Below are 18,893 nucleotides of genomic sequence, written 5' to 3'. Positions count from 1 at the left end.
TTGGACGGGTTCATGTGCAGCCATTATAGGAGATCAACGCCGAGCAAAATATCAATCTCGTAAGATCCGTTATGGCATGATCTTCTCTCAACAAGCAAGAAACAGCCATGAAATGGATCGTGTGGCTCCCATTGCCCCTTCCTCATCAATCATTAATCATGCCATATCAATCTCTTGGGATCTTTGACACTGTAATGTGGCCTGAAAATGCGATAAAAATTAAGATCATCAATGAGTAAAATAGTTATGTTGTCTAGTATATTATACTCCAGTTGGAAAACTGCCTGAGATTTTTGTCAGAGTACTGTATCAGAGTGAGCTCAAATATCTTGTGTTAAAAGGCAATATTAGGGTAATATGTTTCGTGAAGAATGCTTGTGGCAAGTTGCTCTTAGGAGAACCTATCCTTTTTCTTTCCAAACTAAAAGATGCTTCAATTTTTCTTTAGGGTTTTCTTCTATACCCATATACAACACCCCATTAAAGTGCACCGGAAGGTGTTTGAAAAGCTTTTCACTGATTTCCGTGACTGTTTCAATCATCTGGATTATTACAATGTGTAGAAAACAGCGTAAAGTAACCCTACTCCATAGCATCACTGTTTTGCTTTCATAAAATGAAACGATTTCTTTCCTTTTTTTCATGTTTTCTGTCATAGTTTTTTTTAAAAGAAGAAGAAGAAGAAGAAGAAAAAGCCATTTATGGCTCGCATTTATTATCATTAAACCTTTTCATATTTCGAAACACTTCACTCTCCTCCCACCTTCTCTCTGATCGCAAGTACTATGATTGTTTAAGATTTTATTATGCGAACAAACCCTAATCTTTGTTTTATATTCTGAGGTACTTAGGGTTCTACATTGTCTCTAAATGTCTTCATTTTCTTCCTTTTTATGTAACCATCACTCAAAGATGTGGCTTTTGGTGTTTTTCCTTCCACTTTTAGATCCCTCTTTGTTGTCGTTTTTGGGTGTTGCTGAACCAGGAATTTTTTCTGACCTATTAAATAAATATATAAATATTTTTTAAGATCAATTATTAATTTATATATATATATATATATATATATATATATATTTGTAAAGTTAACAATAAAGTTTTAACTCAAATATATTACCCAAAATATTAAAAAAAAATTAAAAGTACATAAAATTAAAGTGAATGTAAAAATAAATCTACTATTAAAGTTATATCATTTGATGTTTTGTGGAATATAATCGAATCTGAATCAATATTGTAATAATCCATCAACCTGGATAAAATAACAATCTCATGTCAGCTGAAAAATAAAGTAATTAAATTTTTTTTCTTCTCTCAATTCCTCCTTTCTTCACTTGATTCTTTCTTAGATTAGTGTTTTATAAGTTGGACTTTGTAAGTTTACAAAAATATTCTCATTTTTTTTTCCTTGGATATTTTTTTTAATATTTTCCCCTTACTTTTCTCTATTTCTTTCTAGCCTTTTCTTTATTTTTCTTTTTCAATTCTGCTTCTACCTAGTCGGCAATATATAAAAGGAAAGAAAAGCTGATTTGTTTTATTTTTTAATGGCAAATAATTATTTTACCCTTAATGAGTCATTTTGCTTTTATTTAACGGTTTTTTTTTTGTTACCACTATCAAGCTTCGTTCATGCTAAAATTTTAACCAGATTTTATTCAATATATTTTAAAATTCCTCGTAAAATTTTAGCTCAATCTGATAGTTGGATTGAAAATTAAACCCAATAACATAAAACTAGTCAAATTGTGATTTTCATCAAATTTTTGAATTTCTTCAAAAAATTTGAAATTTTAACCCAAGATAAAGCATTATATTAGAAGGCTCCATACAAATTTTTATAATTTTTTGATACCTCAATTAAGAATTATAAAAAAACAACTAAAAAGATATTGATAAAATCTTAACCTGGCTATAGCATACCCAAACCTTTAACATGCCTTCATCCTTACTATGGTGCTGCTGATTTTTTACGATTTTTGAGCTGTGAAATGCTAAAAATAGTTCTACTTCTGCTCTAAAGCTGGTGTCTTTATTGCCACGTTGTTGGGGTCTTGCTTCGTTGACATACTTCTTAAAGCACTAATTTTGAAGAGGGCTTTTGGTTTTTCTCTCCCAGTTAACGATAATTTGTTTTTATGGCTTGCTAAATGTACTATTTTAAGTTTCATAAAGATCCAAACTTGAATGCTTTCAACTTTGTTATATGTCAAGCGAACGTGTTTACAGATAAGGGTTTATTGCTAGAAATTTGGTGATAGTTGGGTTGTTGGAGTAAAAAAGTGTACTTTTGTTGCCTTCAGTTGTTAGAATTTCCAGGTTATTGTTACTTCTCTTCAAAGTGGTTATTTTGGTTGAGGGACACGGAGTTTGGAGCTGATTCGGCTATTAGGGTCCCTAGTTTACTTGAACGCTGGTTTTTGAAGTAAGCAGTTTAGATTCTAGGAAGTTTGTTGACATCTTTAGGTAATCTCTCGTATCAGATTCTGCCTGGACCATTTTTACCTAAGGATCTAACTTTGGTACCTTCTAAGATTTGAGATAATAGAAGAAACAAGAAAAAAGGCCCTGGAATCATAATAGTTTTGTATATTCCAAGCTTCTTTCTTTTTTTATATGCGATTTTGAAGAAAGAAGAAATTAGTGGTTGGTGGAGGATGGATTTCTTTAAAGTGAAAGGGCTCGGGAAAACCCACAAACCAGACCCAGAAAAGGATTTAGAAGATAAGCCTGTGGCCACAGCCAGAGGAGTCAAGAAATTAGAATGGTGGAGGCGGTGACAATGTAACTAACAAATCAGCTAACACTGATCCTGTAGCTGGAGCTGGAGCTGAGGACGATGACAACGACGATGATTTTATAACCAATGAGATCAAGAGGAGGTTGAAAGAACTGAGAAGGAACAGTTTTAAGTGTTGATTCCTGAAGAAGAGGAGGGGGAAGGTGAGACGAACTCAAATGAATGGAGGAAGGCAATGGTGGGGTGGGGTTGATGCTCTGTATGACCAGTACTCTGAGCTGATGTTATTTGATTGGATGAGTGTGCAGTAGCTTAATGAATCTGGTAAATGTCACTACGCTTTGATCCAGTTCTTTCTGATTGATTTGTTTTTTTTTTTTTTATTGCAATTGATTTTTAATTAGCATGCTTTGGTGGGTATGAAATATAGCTTGCTGCATTCCCTTGGAGACTTGGGACATAATTATTCTGTGTTTTTTCCCTCATGCTTGTTTAGTTTATCTGTCCATGTGAGTGTCAAATTCTTTGACATATGTTTGGGTCGTCTGATTCAGAATTAGCCTACCCGAAACATTACTGGGATTACTAGAATTGCCACATTTATTTTTGGATTTCTTAGTGCTGTTGTGTTCCAATTGTATTTAGAGTTTCCCTTTATATAACACTACCACCATACCATTGCTGCTCAAGTCCTTTCTCATGCATTTCCCTTTTCTTTTCTTTTTTTTTCCTATTGAGGTTTTGAAAGTATGGTATCCGATAAACTCCTAACTACAGGATTTTGCCGTCTCTGCTTGCTTTTGTTTTCCTTTTTCAGTGCTGCTCTTGTTTCCAACCTTTTAAAATAGTTTCTGATACTTAAAAGAGTTATTCCTGTACAGTGAAACATTTTTCTAGTCTTCTTCAGAAATAAATGTTCTGTTGTTTAGCAGGCTGCTACGCTCCAAGGCCTGCTTCCAAGACCTGTTTTTTTTTTAGCTATTTTTATTTTTTTAAAAAAAATTGACTCAATAACCCGTTTAAAATCCAAAAGGGTGGTTTACTTCAAAATTTGAGCACATATTATTAGGGGCTGACAATCTATGATTTTTTCTAAAACCAGCAAGTGCGTGTGTAAAATAAACCCAACAAGAAGATAAGTCTTCAAGCACATTTCTCTCGTCTATGCTCTCTACAATAATCCAAACATTCAATTATATGTTTCTAAGTTTGCTCCAAGCTATCCATTCTCTACTCCCAAGCTCGCCGTCTTCGTCTGTTCTCAAGCTCTAAGCTCTACAATAATTTAGAAAAAATCTCCAATATTTAATAATAATAAAATCTAAATAATAATTTATATCTTTCAAAAATAAATTAGACATTTCTATTTATATTAGTTTGAGACCTAGAGTGCTCAAAGAAAAAAAGATTCATAATTAAAACTTAACTAATAAAATCCATCTAGTATTATGATGGTTAAATAATAAAATACTAACTAAATTAAAATTCTTGATATAAATAGAAAAAAAAACTGAATTCAACAAAGTAAATATATACAATCCTAGACATTGACTTTCATCCCTTATTTCATGGTCTTTTCAATTACCCATAATCATGAAATTTTAACCCTGGCCTTTAGAATAAAAAAACTTCATCTCAATGCAATTGTCGATTTACTAATCTACATATTGGACTTTTATTAACCCCTTACCTATAAACTTTAACTATTAATAAAATAATGCAATAAACATTATTATACCAAGAATATTAAAGAAATTTCCCGGGGTCAATAAAGCTATTGGCAAAGGTTGACATTTTACTCTCCCCGAAATAAACAAGTTACACTGGGAGGTAAAAAAGAAAAGAAAAAAAAAAAACACGACACCATTATACTATGTAATGTGTACATGTACTAGTTATGGAAACAAGTAAACATAACTAGGTGGCATCAAAACAGGAGTCATAGATAATCCAACCGAGGGGATAATGTCACAAATATATCACGCTATATGGGAATCAAGAAAAATCCCATGCCTGACAAACTTATGACATTGATCAATAATCATGCAATTGGTGAATCAGGTACATTCTATGATTAAAACATCTAAAACATCACTACTCTGTAACAGGGGATAAAGAACAAGAACCAGTGCTCATTACCCAACCTCCAAAAACTGCATAAGAAGCGCCTTCCCCCATATATACGAATCGACACATGTAATGATTTATAGGTTGGCTGCCAAAACACACAAAAAGCGGTCCATTTGACTCTGATTGCCTGTCAAAATAATTCAAGTTGCGTCAAGGAGATGTATACAACAGCCTAATTATTAGTATCAATCAATTTCGTGACCTGAAACACAAGAAAGCAGTATTTTCCTTGGAGGGAACCAGGAGTGGCGTCAGATGAGAAGCATCAGATAAATAATAACATCACAGTTAGATCAAGACATGATTTTATACTAGCTGCTTTGAGAACAATTAAATAAAAATCACCTCTATGGAGAAGAAAAAAACCATAGATATGTATATTATATTTTGAAACCAAAATAAATATTCAGAGATAGGTACACAATAAGACCAGTTAATAAATGCAGCAGACATGCCAAAGAAATGTAAGGCAACCAAATCAGAACAAGAAACATAAAACTTATTCATGTAAACAGAGGCAAATATCACGTCTCAAACCAAAATACCAAAACAAAACTTTTATTTTTCCAATACAAGACAGTGTCCAGTAAGTGCAAAGTTGAATTGCAGTTTAATATGGATAAGGAAAAATGCAAGGATTTAGAAAGCAACACACTCACCTTTAATGCAAAATTGTTCAAAAATTAGAACCAGAAGGAAGTTCTGTGACTTTTCCCACTGCAACTGTTTTCCCTGAAAAACACAATGACACTTGAGATGTGATCTCAACAAATTAACAAATTAGGCATCAGTTAAATCTTGAGTTCAGAAACTTACCCTCAGTACGAAGAGTAAACCTGCCGAGTTGTGGAAAATCTGAGAATTTCTCAACGCATATCAAATTGTTTACCTAACAGGCATAATAGCAAGGGAAGATCTAAATAAATATCAATAAGGTTTTCTGGCATTAATTTTGACTCAATTTGAAATTTACTAACAAGTAAACTATGTTTAAATGTACCATCATGCACAATAAACATTTGAGAGCTCATAAATAGACACAAATTTCTAGAGAAAAATGGTACAAGCCTTATCCTAATACCTGAACACGGCAGAGAACAATTGCGCCATTCTTCACAAAGAGGACTTTCTTTTTCATAGGTTTCCTAGTCTTTGGATCAATTTGCTGCAGCAGCTGAACAATCTCACACTCCTCAACAACAGAATGTATGTGCAAGACAGCCTTATAGCCAGCTGTAAAAATTGCCTACAATATCAACAACAAAGTTCTGGTTCAGATGCTACAGTATACATCCAAGGCAGATCTATAAAAATCATAGGCATAACAAGCTACTGACGAGACTAGAAAATAAAGGGAATGAGTGAAAAAAACAAAATTAACACTTGTAGGCATACGTTATCCAGTAACTCAAGGATTTGCAACTGGGCATCAAACTCTGTAACTGCAAAGATTGGCCTTGCTGCATAAAGAAGTAACAATAAAAAGTCTGATCAACAAGAATGGAGTCAGAAAAATATAACAATTCTCACACAACCACATACTTGAATATCAACTTGTTGAAGATAAAAAATAGCTCTTTTCAGAACATCAAAGACTAATAAACCTTTATTTGCAACTTCTAAGAGCAAACTTAAGAAACTTACCAACACTTGAAAGAACAAAACCCGACAATATATCCTCATCATCAATTCCAGATAATTTAACCCTCACATTTTCTCCTGGTCCTGCACGTCTTACCTTATTTTCATCGCAAAACACAGAGAGAACTTTCACCTGAGTCTGCGGATGTGTACACAAAGTGATATATCACACAGTATAAACAAGAAATAGAGAGCAAGGAGATAAAGACAGATCAGTATAGACCTTGTTTGGCATGACCAACAAGGTATCACCTTCCATCACACTACCAGACTCTACTTTGCCCATAACAACAGTTCCCATGTCCTTGAATTTGTCAATAATAGGCATCCTGCAAATTTAAAATTATATGATATCTTCAATCCAATCTATCCAAAAATCTAAAAGAGCTCAGGAATCCATGATAGACCAAGAAACAGAACACTATGAATTGAAACAGTGTGTTTAAATTTTCTCCCTTCTTAACAAAAGCCAATAGACTTTCAAGTAAGGTAAAATTGACTTTTCCACATAACTCATTGATCATTACTAAAATGATTGGGTCAGAATAGTCTTCTCAAATTTTTTTAGCATCCAGGGGGGTTTTTGTATTTTCACTTTGGTTTTTTTGGATATAATCATGCTGAAAGATGACCTCTGGTTTGATGTCAGTGGTCTTTTCTCTCTCCCCCTCGATTTGCACACTTGTCCTTGTAATTTTTCAAAAAACCCTTCAATTTGTTTTTCATTCAGCTTTGGTCCTTGGTTTTTTTATTACTACTTTTTTATTTGAAATAATTAATGAAATTCGAATTTATTTTCAATTTCATACTCCAATTTTCTCATTATCATATTTAATCCTTATTCTTTTGACTGTTATTTTTTGTTTTTTATCCTTATCTTGATTTAATTTATTTTCAATTTTGTTACTTATTATTTTATTTCATTTAATTTTTATACTAGATTTAGTCCTTATTCTTTTGATTGTTATTTGTTTTATTTTTTAATTTTAGATGATTAGGAATTTTGCTTCATGACTTTTTCAGGTTTGTCTTCTATGGAGTAACTCGGTCTCATGTCCCATATCACGAGTTTCGAAGATCAACTTGATTCGACTTCGGTCATTTTTTTGTTTTTTTTTTTCAATTGATTTTTATTCACTTCCAACTTTTCAATGGAGTAATCATGCTTTCACATCCTGAGTCATGGATTAGTTGAGTTAATCCGGGTTATCGGGTTTTTATTCAATGTTTTTTTAATCGATTTTTTTTATTTGTTTCACCTTTTATTATTTAGTTTGCTTAAGAGTTAACCTCTATCGTTTTACTCAATTTGTTTTGTACGGGGTTATTTTGACCTCACAACCGAGTCGCGGCATGCTGACTCAAGTCAAATTTTTTATTATTTTTTAAATTGATTTTTTTTTCAATTCATCCTTCATCATTTGGTAATTGAGCTTCTGATTTTATTCACTTCATGAAATTGTCTTGTTCTCATTCATGTTTTGCTTTATTATCAATTGAGATCATTGAGACCTTTTAAGAAAATTTAGAAGGTATCTTTTCATAATAGTGGCAATCCTTCAATTTTATCGATTAGTCATTGTCATTTTTTTTTATTGTTATTTTTTCAATGTCACCTTTTTTTACAATTATGTTGTTAAATTAATTGAGCTTGTTGGACCCATTCAAATCAATGACATGGGTCTCAAATTTATCATGCTAACTTGAGTCGTCTTTTTTTTCTTTTCAATTCATCCCTCAGCTGATAATTGAGCTTCAGATTTTTTTTATTTTCCATTTTATAAGGTTATTCCATTCCAATTCACTTTTTGCTTTGTTTATCGAATGAGATCATTAAGAACTTTTAAGAATATTTAAAGGGTATCTTTTCATAATATTGGCAAGCATTTATTTTTTTTATTGTTCTTTTTTTTTTTATTATTGTCGTTGGTCTTTTTTATATATAATTATGTTATTAAATTAACCAAATTTACTGAACAATCTATGACCTGGATTCTAAATATTTCTTGCTCCTTTAAAAACACTTTCATCGCTTGAGCATAGCTAGGAAAAATTTGACTTAGCCCAACCACCAATCTAGTACACAAGCTAAATTCAATCATAAGACATCTCTTTCACCACAATAGAGAGTGGAATCATTCAATGTTCCTAGTAAAATATCATTAGTATAGTAGCCAATACCACTAAGCTCAAACTTCAAAAGAAACATTCTCTCATCATAACATTTCAACTCTTTCAAGGGAATAAAAAGTGTTGGCACCGACAATTTACGTTCAATTGGATCATGTAGAAAAATAACATACTAAAACAGGAAGTATATAAGATAAAAAGATCAACAAGCAGGGAGAGTAGATACAATGATGGGTAGGGAGAGAAAAAAAGGAGGTTGGGGAAAGCAAGGTGCAACTTTACCTCAAAGGACCATTTGGATCTCGTGGAGGAACTTCAATAGAATCAAGAGCTTCAAAAAGGCATGGGCCATTCCACCATGGACATACAGCCTCATCCAATCTTGTTTTCATGTTGGTGCCCATTAGACCAGATATTGGTAGGAATTGGACATCTGTAACAAAATGGCAATTCCCAAGTAAATCAAGCCATTTACTAATATTAGAGACAAAAACATCATGATCAAATAGCTAAGATGAGGCCAAACATGCAAGATATTTAAAGAGTAACAATGACTGCACCAGAGATAATTTTTTATAACCAGCCATACCTAAAAACATCTATAAGACTTAGGCTCCAGTGGTAGAGTTATGACTTCTTTTTGGGTTGGGGCTGTTAGTGGTAGCCATTGTAGTTCTCTGATTATAGTTGTACAAGTGTTTGATAATATGTGTATGTTTTATATTAAACAAGACTCAAAAGCCTACTCGCTTTCCCTTTCAGCTTCCAAATCTTTTAAGAGTCCACAAAACATTTTCTATTTGTTTTTGGAATGAAAGCCCCAAAAGCTTCAAAAAAACAAAAGCCAACCTTACCCAAACAAACCCTTAAGTTTGCAAATTTCACCAATACAAAGCACCTTCGCTATTGACACATACCTTGGACAGTAAACATGATCCAAATAATCCAGAAGAATTCATAGATCAATTGCTATAAGCATGGCATTGAGAAGGATGAAATTGTGATAGGAGAGGAAATGGAATAACTCCTACCAACTAATGATCCAATGGGAATCATCATAGACAGTAAGCAGAGATGGAGAGGGAGAATTTCAATTCCATTTCACTCGCATCCACCCCAATTTAGTTACAGGGAAATATATGTGAATCAACCAGCCAACAAGAGAAGATGAAAGTAAGGCCATACATATGGCAAACCAATTACCTAATTTCCCTATGAATAAACAACACTTGATAAGAAGTAAATGATGCACTCTTCTAACTCCAGAAATGACATGCAATTTCATCCCACTGGAGAGTTGAGAGTATAAAACTCTGACAGGGAAGACACTCAGGGGAACTCCATCAAAGCATTGCACAGAATTTTAAAAACATAGTTCATTCTCCATTGTATAATATTGAGAGGCCTCTTTAATTACTAAACAAGTAATCTAAGGTGTCCACAGCATCTCAGACCTTTTAACAGCTAAGATGAAAAAGAAAAGCTTCGAACAAAGCATACACATTTAGAGAAGGCAATAGTTCAACAGCTTGAGACCATAGAAAAAGATCCTCCAATACCTTTCTTCACATTGTAGCCAGAAGCCTTAAGAAACGGTATCATCTTTGATTCAATCTCATCATACCTGAGAGACATTATGAAAACAAATCAAAACATCAGTAGAAAGAAACTACCACAGAACAGACCCAGAAGAAGAATAAGAAGCCTGCAGGTGCTTCCACGCTAGCAGATTATGCCCACAGAGGACACAAAAGAAAATGCACCTCCACGTTACACATGCACACTGTCAAACAAGGAGAAGCACCTTTCTTTTGACCAGTTCACGGTTGGCTCATCCATTTTATTTACAACAACAAGCAGCTTAGAAACACCCAAGGTCTTTGCAAGTTGAACATGCTCCCGGGTCTGCCCACCTCTCTCATAGCCAGTTTCAAATTCTCCTTTTCGAGCAGAAATAACCTGATCATGAGAAAGGGTCCTGTCAAAATTTTCAAAGCAATAGGCCATTGAGAAAAGAGATGTGGAAAACAGTTTGGTGCAAACTTACTAGCACGCCAATATCGGCCTGAGATGCTCCGCTAATCATATTTGGAACATAGCTCTTGTGACCCTGAAGATTCAAGAACAGCAAAAAAGAAAAATGAAAACCAAAATTTAAATTTTAAATCAGCACAGACAACCTAGAAGACAGGGAAGGGCTTCTTTTATATTGCATGAACATTTTCATCCTAAAATTCTCATATGCAGCACCCAGAATAACAAAAGCAGGTCATACTTTCAGCTACAAAGTGCGTGGTTCAGACAACCATTAGGAATTTGTAATAGCAAAACTACTGGTTTTTGTAGAGGTTACTATGAAAGCAATTAAACAAAAAAAAAGTGTTTTTTTTCATCTTTCTCTATTCATTCTAATTCTTTCCCAAACTGTTTCATGTTTTAATAAATTCACCTATCAACTCAATCAAGCCGACAAAGCCAACCATTTGCACATCCAAACTTTTTATAGGATGTTCTCAGCAGACTAATACCTCTGAGAATTATAAGTGTTCAATAGAGAACATGTTGCTGCACAAGAACTATTACAACAATTTAAGAATCTATTGTTAACCATTAGAACAGCTAAAATGTTGAATTTTGATTCACTCCATTTGAGATAATTCCAAGAATAAGCTTAAGTGAATGGAATTGGGAGACATGGTTGCCATTGCAAGAGATTCAAAAGTACCAATGAAAACTTCTCTTTCAATTTCTACAAAAGGACTTCCATGTAATGGCAGTCAAACAAAAGATTGCGCAGGAAAAGATTTTGCTAATAACAGGAAAAGGAAAAATCAAAGACAAGATGCTCAATCCATTTCTGAATGGACAAGATTCTCCACATGCTAATAACAGATTAACGAGATACTGCTCTAACCATTGCACCTTCTCTTTCTATAGATAGCTAAGTCAAAAGACAAACATACAGAGGCATAGAAACGGTACTATGATACATGATTTAAAGAAAAAGAATCAACAAATCCACTAATGAAACAGGATTTGGAGCTGGTTTTTGTCCCAAAGAATGATCTGAAGCACCTACATCCTACAGAGCTTCTCTCAACCTCCATATCTTTTACCCCCCCCCCACAACTTAGATAATTCAAAAAATAATTAGTTCCGTTGTTTTCAATTTTTGGCCTATTCTGTTTCAAGAAAAAAAATCCAAACCGGCACATTCATGAATTTAGTACTAATTTTGGTTGGAACCAAATGCACACTCATTTTAAGCATATTTTAATTTGGTTGAATAACAATTGTGTCTTCTAATATCTTCTCTTTTTACATTATCATATGATGCTAGAGTTCTTGCTTGAATCTAGCCGTTCCAAGTTCATTGGTGCAACTTAATTTAGGAAATACCCTTTATACATTTGATGATCTCAAGCATCAATCCACAAATCAAACAAGCCTTCAATTTAAATATATGAGCCCGTGAAACAGAAATGCAGTCAGAATTCATGTATTTCCAATAAATACTTGCATATGAAATAACTTGAGAAAGGCAAAAGCCATCACAACAAGCATACAGGACTATCTGTCATCATCTGCAGATCTTATTGCCAGTTCTTAAGGAGTGAAGGACGATCACTGTATTTTCCCACTCAGTCATCTGCTCTGATAACTGTGATCAAAACTGGTGATCAAATCCAGGCACAATCAGGCTTTTCCTTTGTTAATTGGTGAAACAGTTGGCCAACAACATAGAACATACATCATTTTCACACACTATTACTGCAACATAACAGGATGGTAGTGAAGTTGCTTGTGAAGGCCTTTCTCATTTTTTTTCCACTGTAATGCTTGAGTAGAAGGCATAAATGATTAAGTGATGAAGGTCGACATATGAAAGGACAATTTTCAAGTTATTTGTGCTTAGTATTGCGTAATACTGTAAAGGTATGAGGGGCACATGTTGCAAGGCACGTTGAATATGTATACAAAAGTGGGCGGGATGGAAGTGAGTGTGATGCAGAAAGAAAGACAAGACAAAAAAAAAGGCAGTAACATCACAAACAACACACTCTGCCCAACTTTCATTCTGCAACTAGGTCATGGAGTAAAATCATCCATGAGAAGTTAAAATGCTAGATCAATGTTTTATCATTTCAACATGTCATTTTTTATTCTATCTCTCATTTGGTCTAGTTATCCCCCTCAATACTTAATTTGAGGCCAAATAATGCACTGAGAACATATTTTTCAGATCACCACTACATGGGAGAAGAACGCCATGCAAAGCCAGCCGAATTTGTAATGCCAATAATAGATATGATCAGCTGGAGTGAAGAAAGTGAAACAAGATTTTTAAGATGTAATCTCTCACCGGTGCATCTAAAATTGTGAATCTTGTTGTCTCTGTTTCAAAGTGTGCTCTTCCAACTTCAACGGTTTTGCCCTAAAATCAACATTATAAAAGTAAATACTACCAGTGGGATTTAAATCAGATTCGCATATGAATCAAAATGGAAACTGAAACAGAATCAACAACAAAAAATCATCTGGCCCCACAGAAACCCAATTGTCAGAGAAACTTACCTTAACCCTCTCCTCCTCATTAGTGTCCATAATATAAGCCATATACCTAGCAAATGGAAAATAACCATAGTCTTCAAAAGGTACAAGTAAATCTACAGAAGAATCAATTATTTTGATGAATCAAATGCCACACAATGCAGAGCAAATTACAATGATAGCACACACACCCAAGACAAACAATTTAAGGAACACTCCATTCAAAACTTGGGAAAAACAGCAGCAGTTTGAAAAGCTATTATGAGGGATCATTTGATAGCACAGAAATAATACTGAATCACTAAAAATTAATCCTGAACATATGCAGATAATAAGTATACATATAATTTGGATACACCAACATGTTCTGGAATTGCAATCTCAAAAGAACAAGAAATTTTTTTCTTCATAAATGAATTATGCAATCTCATTTGATAAGTTCTTTTGTGGGAGAAAGCAATTCTCATAATGTTATGTGACTTGTTATCTCGAGAGACTTTAAGTAGATACCAACTCCACCCCTTGATTCACTTGCAAATTAACCCTTACTGTTGGATCCATCTGAGAACCCAACATCAAATTACATGATATGGGCACAAACTCTAACAGATTGAAATTTCTAAAGAGGTGAGATTTCTACAAATCATGTAAGTTCTATATCAGAGAAGCACGTTGCTGAGTAAAATTTAAGTAAGATTAAAACTAAATTCACATCACCACCCATTAGTATCAGCAAAAGAGTAAACTAAATTCATGTAATAAACAATTGTAACAAGCTTTTCCAAATAAAATGAATTTTCCAATCCTGCTGCCAAAATTGAATTCACATCACTACCCATTAGTATCAACAAAAGAGTAAACTAAATTCACATAATAAATAATTGTAACAAACTTTTCCAAATAAAATGATTTTTCCAATCCTGCTGCCAAAAATGAAGTACAAGAAATTTCAACATCACATCACAGATATCATAAGCAATAACTTCAGCCAACCTCCTAATCTACAAATAATGGAAGCTACAATAAAACAACAATCAAAATAAGATGCTGCAGATCAGTTATAAAGGTATAGCAATAGTGAAAGGACAATGTGCTCATTCTTGCAAAGAAGGGTAATAAAAAATGCCAATGAGATAAATCCAAATTATAAACAAAAAAGGAAGACCCACCAGCTTTCTCTACTTTTGTCCTTAGCTTCTTTCTCATATTTCTGGATTGTGCGATCATCCACCTGGCCACTAAGAAAGAGTATCTGGCCCCCAGTGGTGGACTTGCCAGCATCTGCAGCCAGACACAGCACATGAACTAGTACAACAATGGAAGGATAGATAGCTAATTTACATTAAGAGGCCCAAAAATGATCAAACTAGATTCAGAACACTATTCCAAAATTAAAAGATTGGGAATAAATTATCAATCAAATGATGCAGCAATTTGTTGAAGTTCATGTGCTTAACCCTGCCTAGATTAAAATACTACACGGAAAAGATTTGATTATCAATCCCCAATAAATCCTGCCAGATCAAAGCCTGCATCCAGCTACAAATGCCGCAAAGCATTGCCAAACCAAAATGGCATATATACGACATGGAAGTACTTGGAAAGGATTAGAACAGCCATCAGGCCCTCACGGAGCAGCTACTTGCAGCATGGCAATAGTAATGACACAAACAACCATAAAACAATGCACCAATTAGATTACACTAACAAAAACTTCTCAAAGCCTAAAGCAGTTGTGTAGTAACTGTTATTGGGTACATTATTAAAGGACCAAACAATTTAGCAATCACAAGGCCAGTGTTTACTTTGGAAAAATTGACCTACCAACATGGCCAATAAAAACAACATTTAAGTGTCGCTTCTTATTGTACTGTTCCATCTCAACCACTGCTTCCACATCTTCTGGTGCAGGTACTTCTTTATCTTTCACTACAAAACAAAAGATAAGCAAAACAAATGGTAACACTAAAGCATAACTAACAAGATATGATGGTAATAAGTCAGAAATCTCAATGCATTCATAAATGTCAGAGTACCAAAAAAATAGAAGGATAATCACAACATACCTTTGGGCAACTCAGCCTGCACTTCCTGAGAGCTCACAGTGACTTTATCATCTGAATCTGAAAACACACAAAACAACGTAAATGATGATTTGATATCAAACTTATCAACAGATCTTAATACATGAGTCAGAAAAGTGGGAGACCGCTAGCAGAATATCAGATTATCAGTAACAAACACCTAATCACAATGAAACAAGAGATGCATAAATATCAATTGTTTTGTAAGGAAGGTGTATGATGCTATTAGAGTGTTCTTTTGTTAAAATAAACAGACATGCATACATTTCACATTTGCATGAACTATTCACCAGCAGTATTAGGCATGTGTACATTTGCACATGAGTTGGTGTGCACATGCATGGAGGGGATGAAGACAAGAAGAAAAACAAAGAACAATGGGCCAACCAACAATAATTGATGAGTTCTGTAGAAAATTACAAACTACATTTTACAATCTCTCTTGAAAGACTAAAAGCAAAAGTGGAATGGTCTTCATTCATTAGCAAATCTATAAATATATCTTTATGATCTTATCTATTTAGACTCATCAACATTTTTTTGAATGAATGAAATTGAGTTAAATAATAGAATTCAAATTTCTATTTCTATGCATAGAAATAGAATATAGAACTTCATATGATTTCAATATAATAGTTATCATGAAATTGAAGCCACATTGGCAGAAAAGAAACAAACAAAAGCACCATGTCATTCAGTCATTGCAGCAGAATGGCTAAGTTTATTTTCTTTTCATTCTTTTTATTTTGTCACAGGCTTTTTCAAGGTATCTAATAAGAGCATAGTGCTCAATGAAACTAAAAAGCAAAAGTAAAATGATCTTTATTCTTGGAAAAACAAACTACAAAATTAGTGAGAAGGAAAGAACAAAGAGACCAACATGCCAAGAAGTCAACAACCAAATTTGTACATGCATTTTCTTTTCCTTTCATTTATTCAGTCAGCAGGTGTTTCAAGGTATTCAATAAAGATTTTCAGGCAATGGTGCTCTGTGATCTACCACTGTCAATAGTAAATCTGGAACCAAAATGCAGAGCATGTTAGATCTGCACCAATCCATCAACCCCTATATGCAAAATTAGAGCATTAAGTATCACAAGTGAAAAGCTTTGACTGTATGAGACACTCACCTAAACAATGACAGGTTCAAATACAAAAAAGGGAGTAATCTAATTTATTCCACAACTAGTGAAGGCCTTGATTTTGTTTAGCACCTCGATTCAATTTCCATTAAATGCAATTTGATAGTCAGCTGTCTACAGGATTCGGATAGGTTAAAGTAAGCATTACTGAGAAACCCCATTTCAAATTTAACCAGAATTATACCCAGAACAACAATGGAAGGCCTTTCAAATCATTAACACACTAGTTTCACAAAATAAAATACAAAAACAAAGCTCCAAGCATGAATTTCACTATACCACCAACCTTTCTCCATCTCATCCACCTTCTCAACTTCTTCTGGCCTTGCATCTTCAGGATTAATCAACCCATTTATCTCTGATGCTAAGATTTAATTAAAGCATTACATATTAAAAGAAGAAGAAGAAGAAATGCAAAACCAATATTTCATTTAAACAATAAACACTACCACAATCTGCTGAGTCAAGCTGCAATGAGCGAACCTCCTCCTCAATATCTATTATTGAAAAACATGTTTAAACAAAGTAAGCATCAAAATTCTCAAAAATCATTGCAAACTAAGATGAAAAAGCTCGACTTTGCTCACTAATTCAACATTCGAAAAGCATAATCAGAAACAAAATATCTAACAATCAAAAAATTATATTTGTAGTCATCACCAACAAAGCACATAACTAGGGATGGCAACAGGTAGAGTACCCCCCTACATCTACCCTTTCCCAAAGCCGAACCTGATTTATAGATACACATCCCCAACTCTGCCCTAACCTGGCCCGTAGGTATCATGTCAAGGCTAAAAGAAAAGAAAACTATATATATATATTATAAACGGATATCACCCATATACCCTCCGTACCCGTTTAACAAATGATCGCTTGAATTAGAAGACACAAGCACACGGGTTCTTTAGCAAGTAGAGTAGAAAATCCATCCATTTTAACGAATTAAATTCACTTCGTATCACCAAAACCAACAAATCAAAATCAATTTAACAGTAAATTGAAAGAAACTCCAAATTTCACATCTCAAGAATACCCTTAAATTTTACATGCAAAGAACCTTCAGATTTAAACCTCATACTCGTAAAAGTCTTAATTCGAAACTAATCCAACAATTTCATCAAACGAAGTACGATAAGTTCAAAGAGAAAAGGCAAACCAAGTAGAGGCGCTTCTGCCATTTCTGCAGAGTAAAGACGCCGCTGCTGCTGTCGAGATCGCTGGGTTGCGGCTGGCTGATAGCTGTGGGTTAGGAACTCGGGGGGTGCTTTTTCTATGTTCTTTGTTTGAGATGAGATGCGGTTGCTTGGGGAAGAGAATGGAAGGGTGGGCGTTGTTTAGTTAGGGTTGTCTTTAGTTTTGTGCCTTTTTTGTACTGAGGTGAAAAGTTATTTTTAAAACATATATATATTAAAATATTTTTTTAATTTTAACATTAATATATTAAAATCCTTATAAAATATTAAAAAATATTAATTTAATATTTTTTTAAGATAAATACACTTTTAAAATATTCTAAATAATATGATAAAAAATCCACTCTCAAACAAACATTAAGAATATATTTAAAATTATAGTAAAAATTGTTTTTAAAAGTGATTTTCACATAAAAGTAATCAAAATAATAAATTAAAAAGGTTATTTTTGAGATTATTACATTAAAATTATTATAAAATATCAAAAAATATAATTTTTTAAAAATATAATTAAATCACAAAAACAAACACAACCTTAATATATTTGGTAACTTGATCCATTATGATGAATAATCACTATCAAATTAAGTAAAACCTGGATGTGTAGATGAATTACAAAAATAAAATGAAATGAAAGAGCTATAGGTTTTACTATTACAGTTACTATACACTGACACCCAACTGCAGTATAGATTGGAACAATATAATTGGGCGATCTTTTTTCTTCTTTTTTGGTCTTTGAAGAATTGTGTTTTTTCATTCATCGAGGCTTTTTTTTTTTATTAATTTCATCACCCACATTATATTAATAAGGTTTTAAAGCCTTATAATTTGTTTTATGTCACATGTTATGATGTTTTATGTCACATGTTATGATGTTTTATGATGTAAAAAACAGAACACCAAGGTTTCCTCACATTCTCCCATGTTACGACACAAACAAAACACATTAGTAGAAAGAATGCAACGCATTCGAGCACCTGGCTTGGAGGATCCAACACCCCTAGCATTTCAAGACAGACGACTCTTTTTTGGCAACTTACTACTTGCAAACTGTTTCCACAGCGAGTTCAACATGCTATCCAACAACCTTTTTAGCAATATTCATTGCCAACTCTAACCTGTCATGAAATGAACGATGTTAATCGTCAGGAATCTAACCCATCAAGCCCTAAAGATGCATCAATCTTTCTCCAATTGTCTCCATAACTTTAGGCATATGAAGTTCAGCCATTGGTTTTGGCAAACTATCCCAATGATGGCTCTCCCAAATCAATCC

The 18,893-nt window shown here is 33.6% G+C and overlaps 1 protein-coding gene across 3 annotated transcripts; it reads right to left on the bottom strand.

Annotated features, from left to right (window-relative positions):
* Positions 1-3,343: 3,343 nt before the first annotated feature.
* LOC118061293 (uncharacterized) lies at positions 3,344-17,784 on the bottom strand. 3 transcript variants are annotated; one of them, XR_012168939.1, is made up of 20 exons: positions 17,578-17,784; positions 16,868-16,915; positions 16,705-16,782; positions 15,259-15,315; positions 15,017-15,121; positions 14,362-14,473; positions 13,217-13,262; positions 13,005-13,076; positions 10,689-10,751; positions 10,446-10,600; positions 10,201-10,265; positions 8,924-9,074; positions 6,735-6,840; positions 6,515-6,650; positions 6,266-6,330; positions 5,952-6,116; positions 5,687-5,759; positions 5,530-5,602; positions 4,885-4,997; positions 3,344-4,015 (listed from the first exon to the last, which is right to left on the bottom strand). XR_012168939.1 is itself a non-coding variant. In XM_035074722.2 (19 exons), the coding sequence occupies exons 1-18, from the start codon at positions 17,597-17,599 to the stop codon at positions 5,547-5,549; spliced, it is 1,575 nt and encodes a 524-aa protein (XP_034930613.1). In that variant the 5' UTR covers positions 17,600-17,784; the 3' UTR covers positions 4,585-4,997; positions 5,530-5,546. The 3 variants fall into 3 exon arrangements, 2 of the variants coding, with proteins under 2 accessions (XP_034930613.1, XP_034930614.1); XM_035074722.2 differs by lacking the exon at positions 3,344-4,015 and having other exon boundaries at positions 4,585-4,997; XM_035074723.2 differs by lacking the exon at positions 3,344-4,015 and having other exon boundaries at positions 4,585-4,997; positions 16,705-16,776.
* Between the last annotated feature and the right edge of the window lie 1,109 nt (positions 17,785-18,893).

This window comes from Populus alba, chromosome 19 (genome assembly GCF_005239225.2).
Source record: "Populus alba chromosome 19, ASM523922v2, whole genome shotgun sequence".
Taxonomy (NCBI): Eukaryota; Viridiplantae; Streptophyta; class Magnoliopsida; order Malpighiales; family Salicaceae; genus Populus; species Populus alba.
The sequence above is the reverse complement of the archived record's forward strand: the minus strand, read 5'-3'. Positions and strand labels throughout refer to the sequence as shown.

What these genes read in the sequence shown, in the direction of transcription:
- LOC118061293 (XM_035074722.2), bottom strand. Translation starts at nt 17,599, where the DNA reads ATGGCAGAAGCGCCTCTACTTG. An exon ending in GGTGGATGAGATGGAGAAAG is followed by an intron (nt 15,316 to 16,704) that starts GTTGGTGGTATA and finishes GTGTGTTTTCAG; the next exon opens with ATTCAGATGATAAAGTCACT. An exon ending in TTGTTCTCTGCCGTGTTCAG is followed by an intron (nt 5,760 to 5,951) that starts GTATTAGGATAA and finishes TATGCCTGTTAG; the next exon opens with GTAAACAATTTGATATGCGT.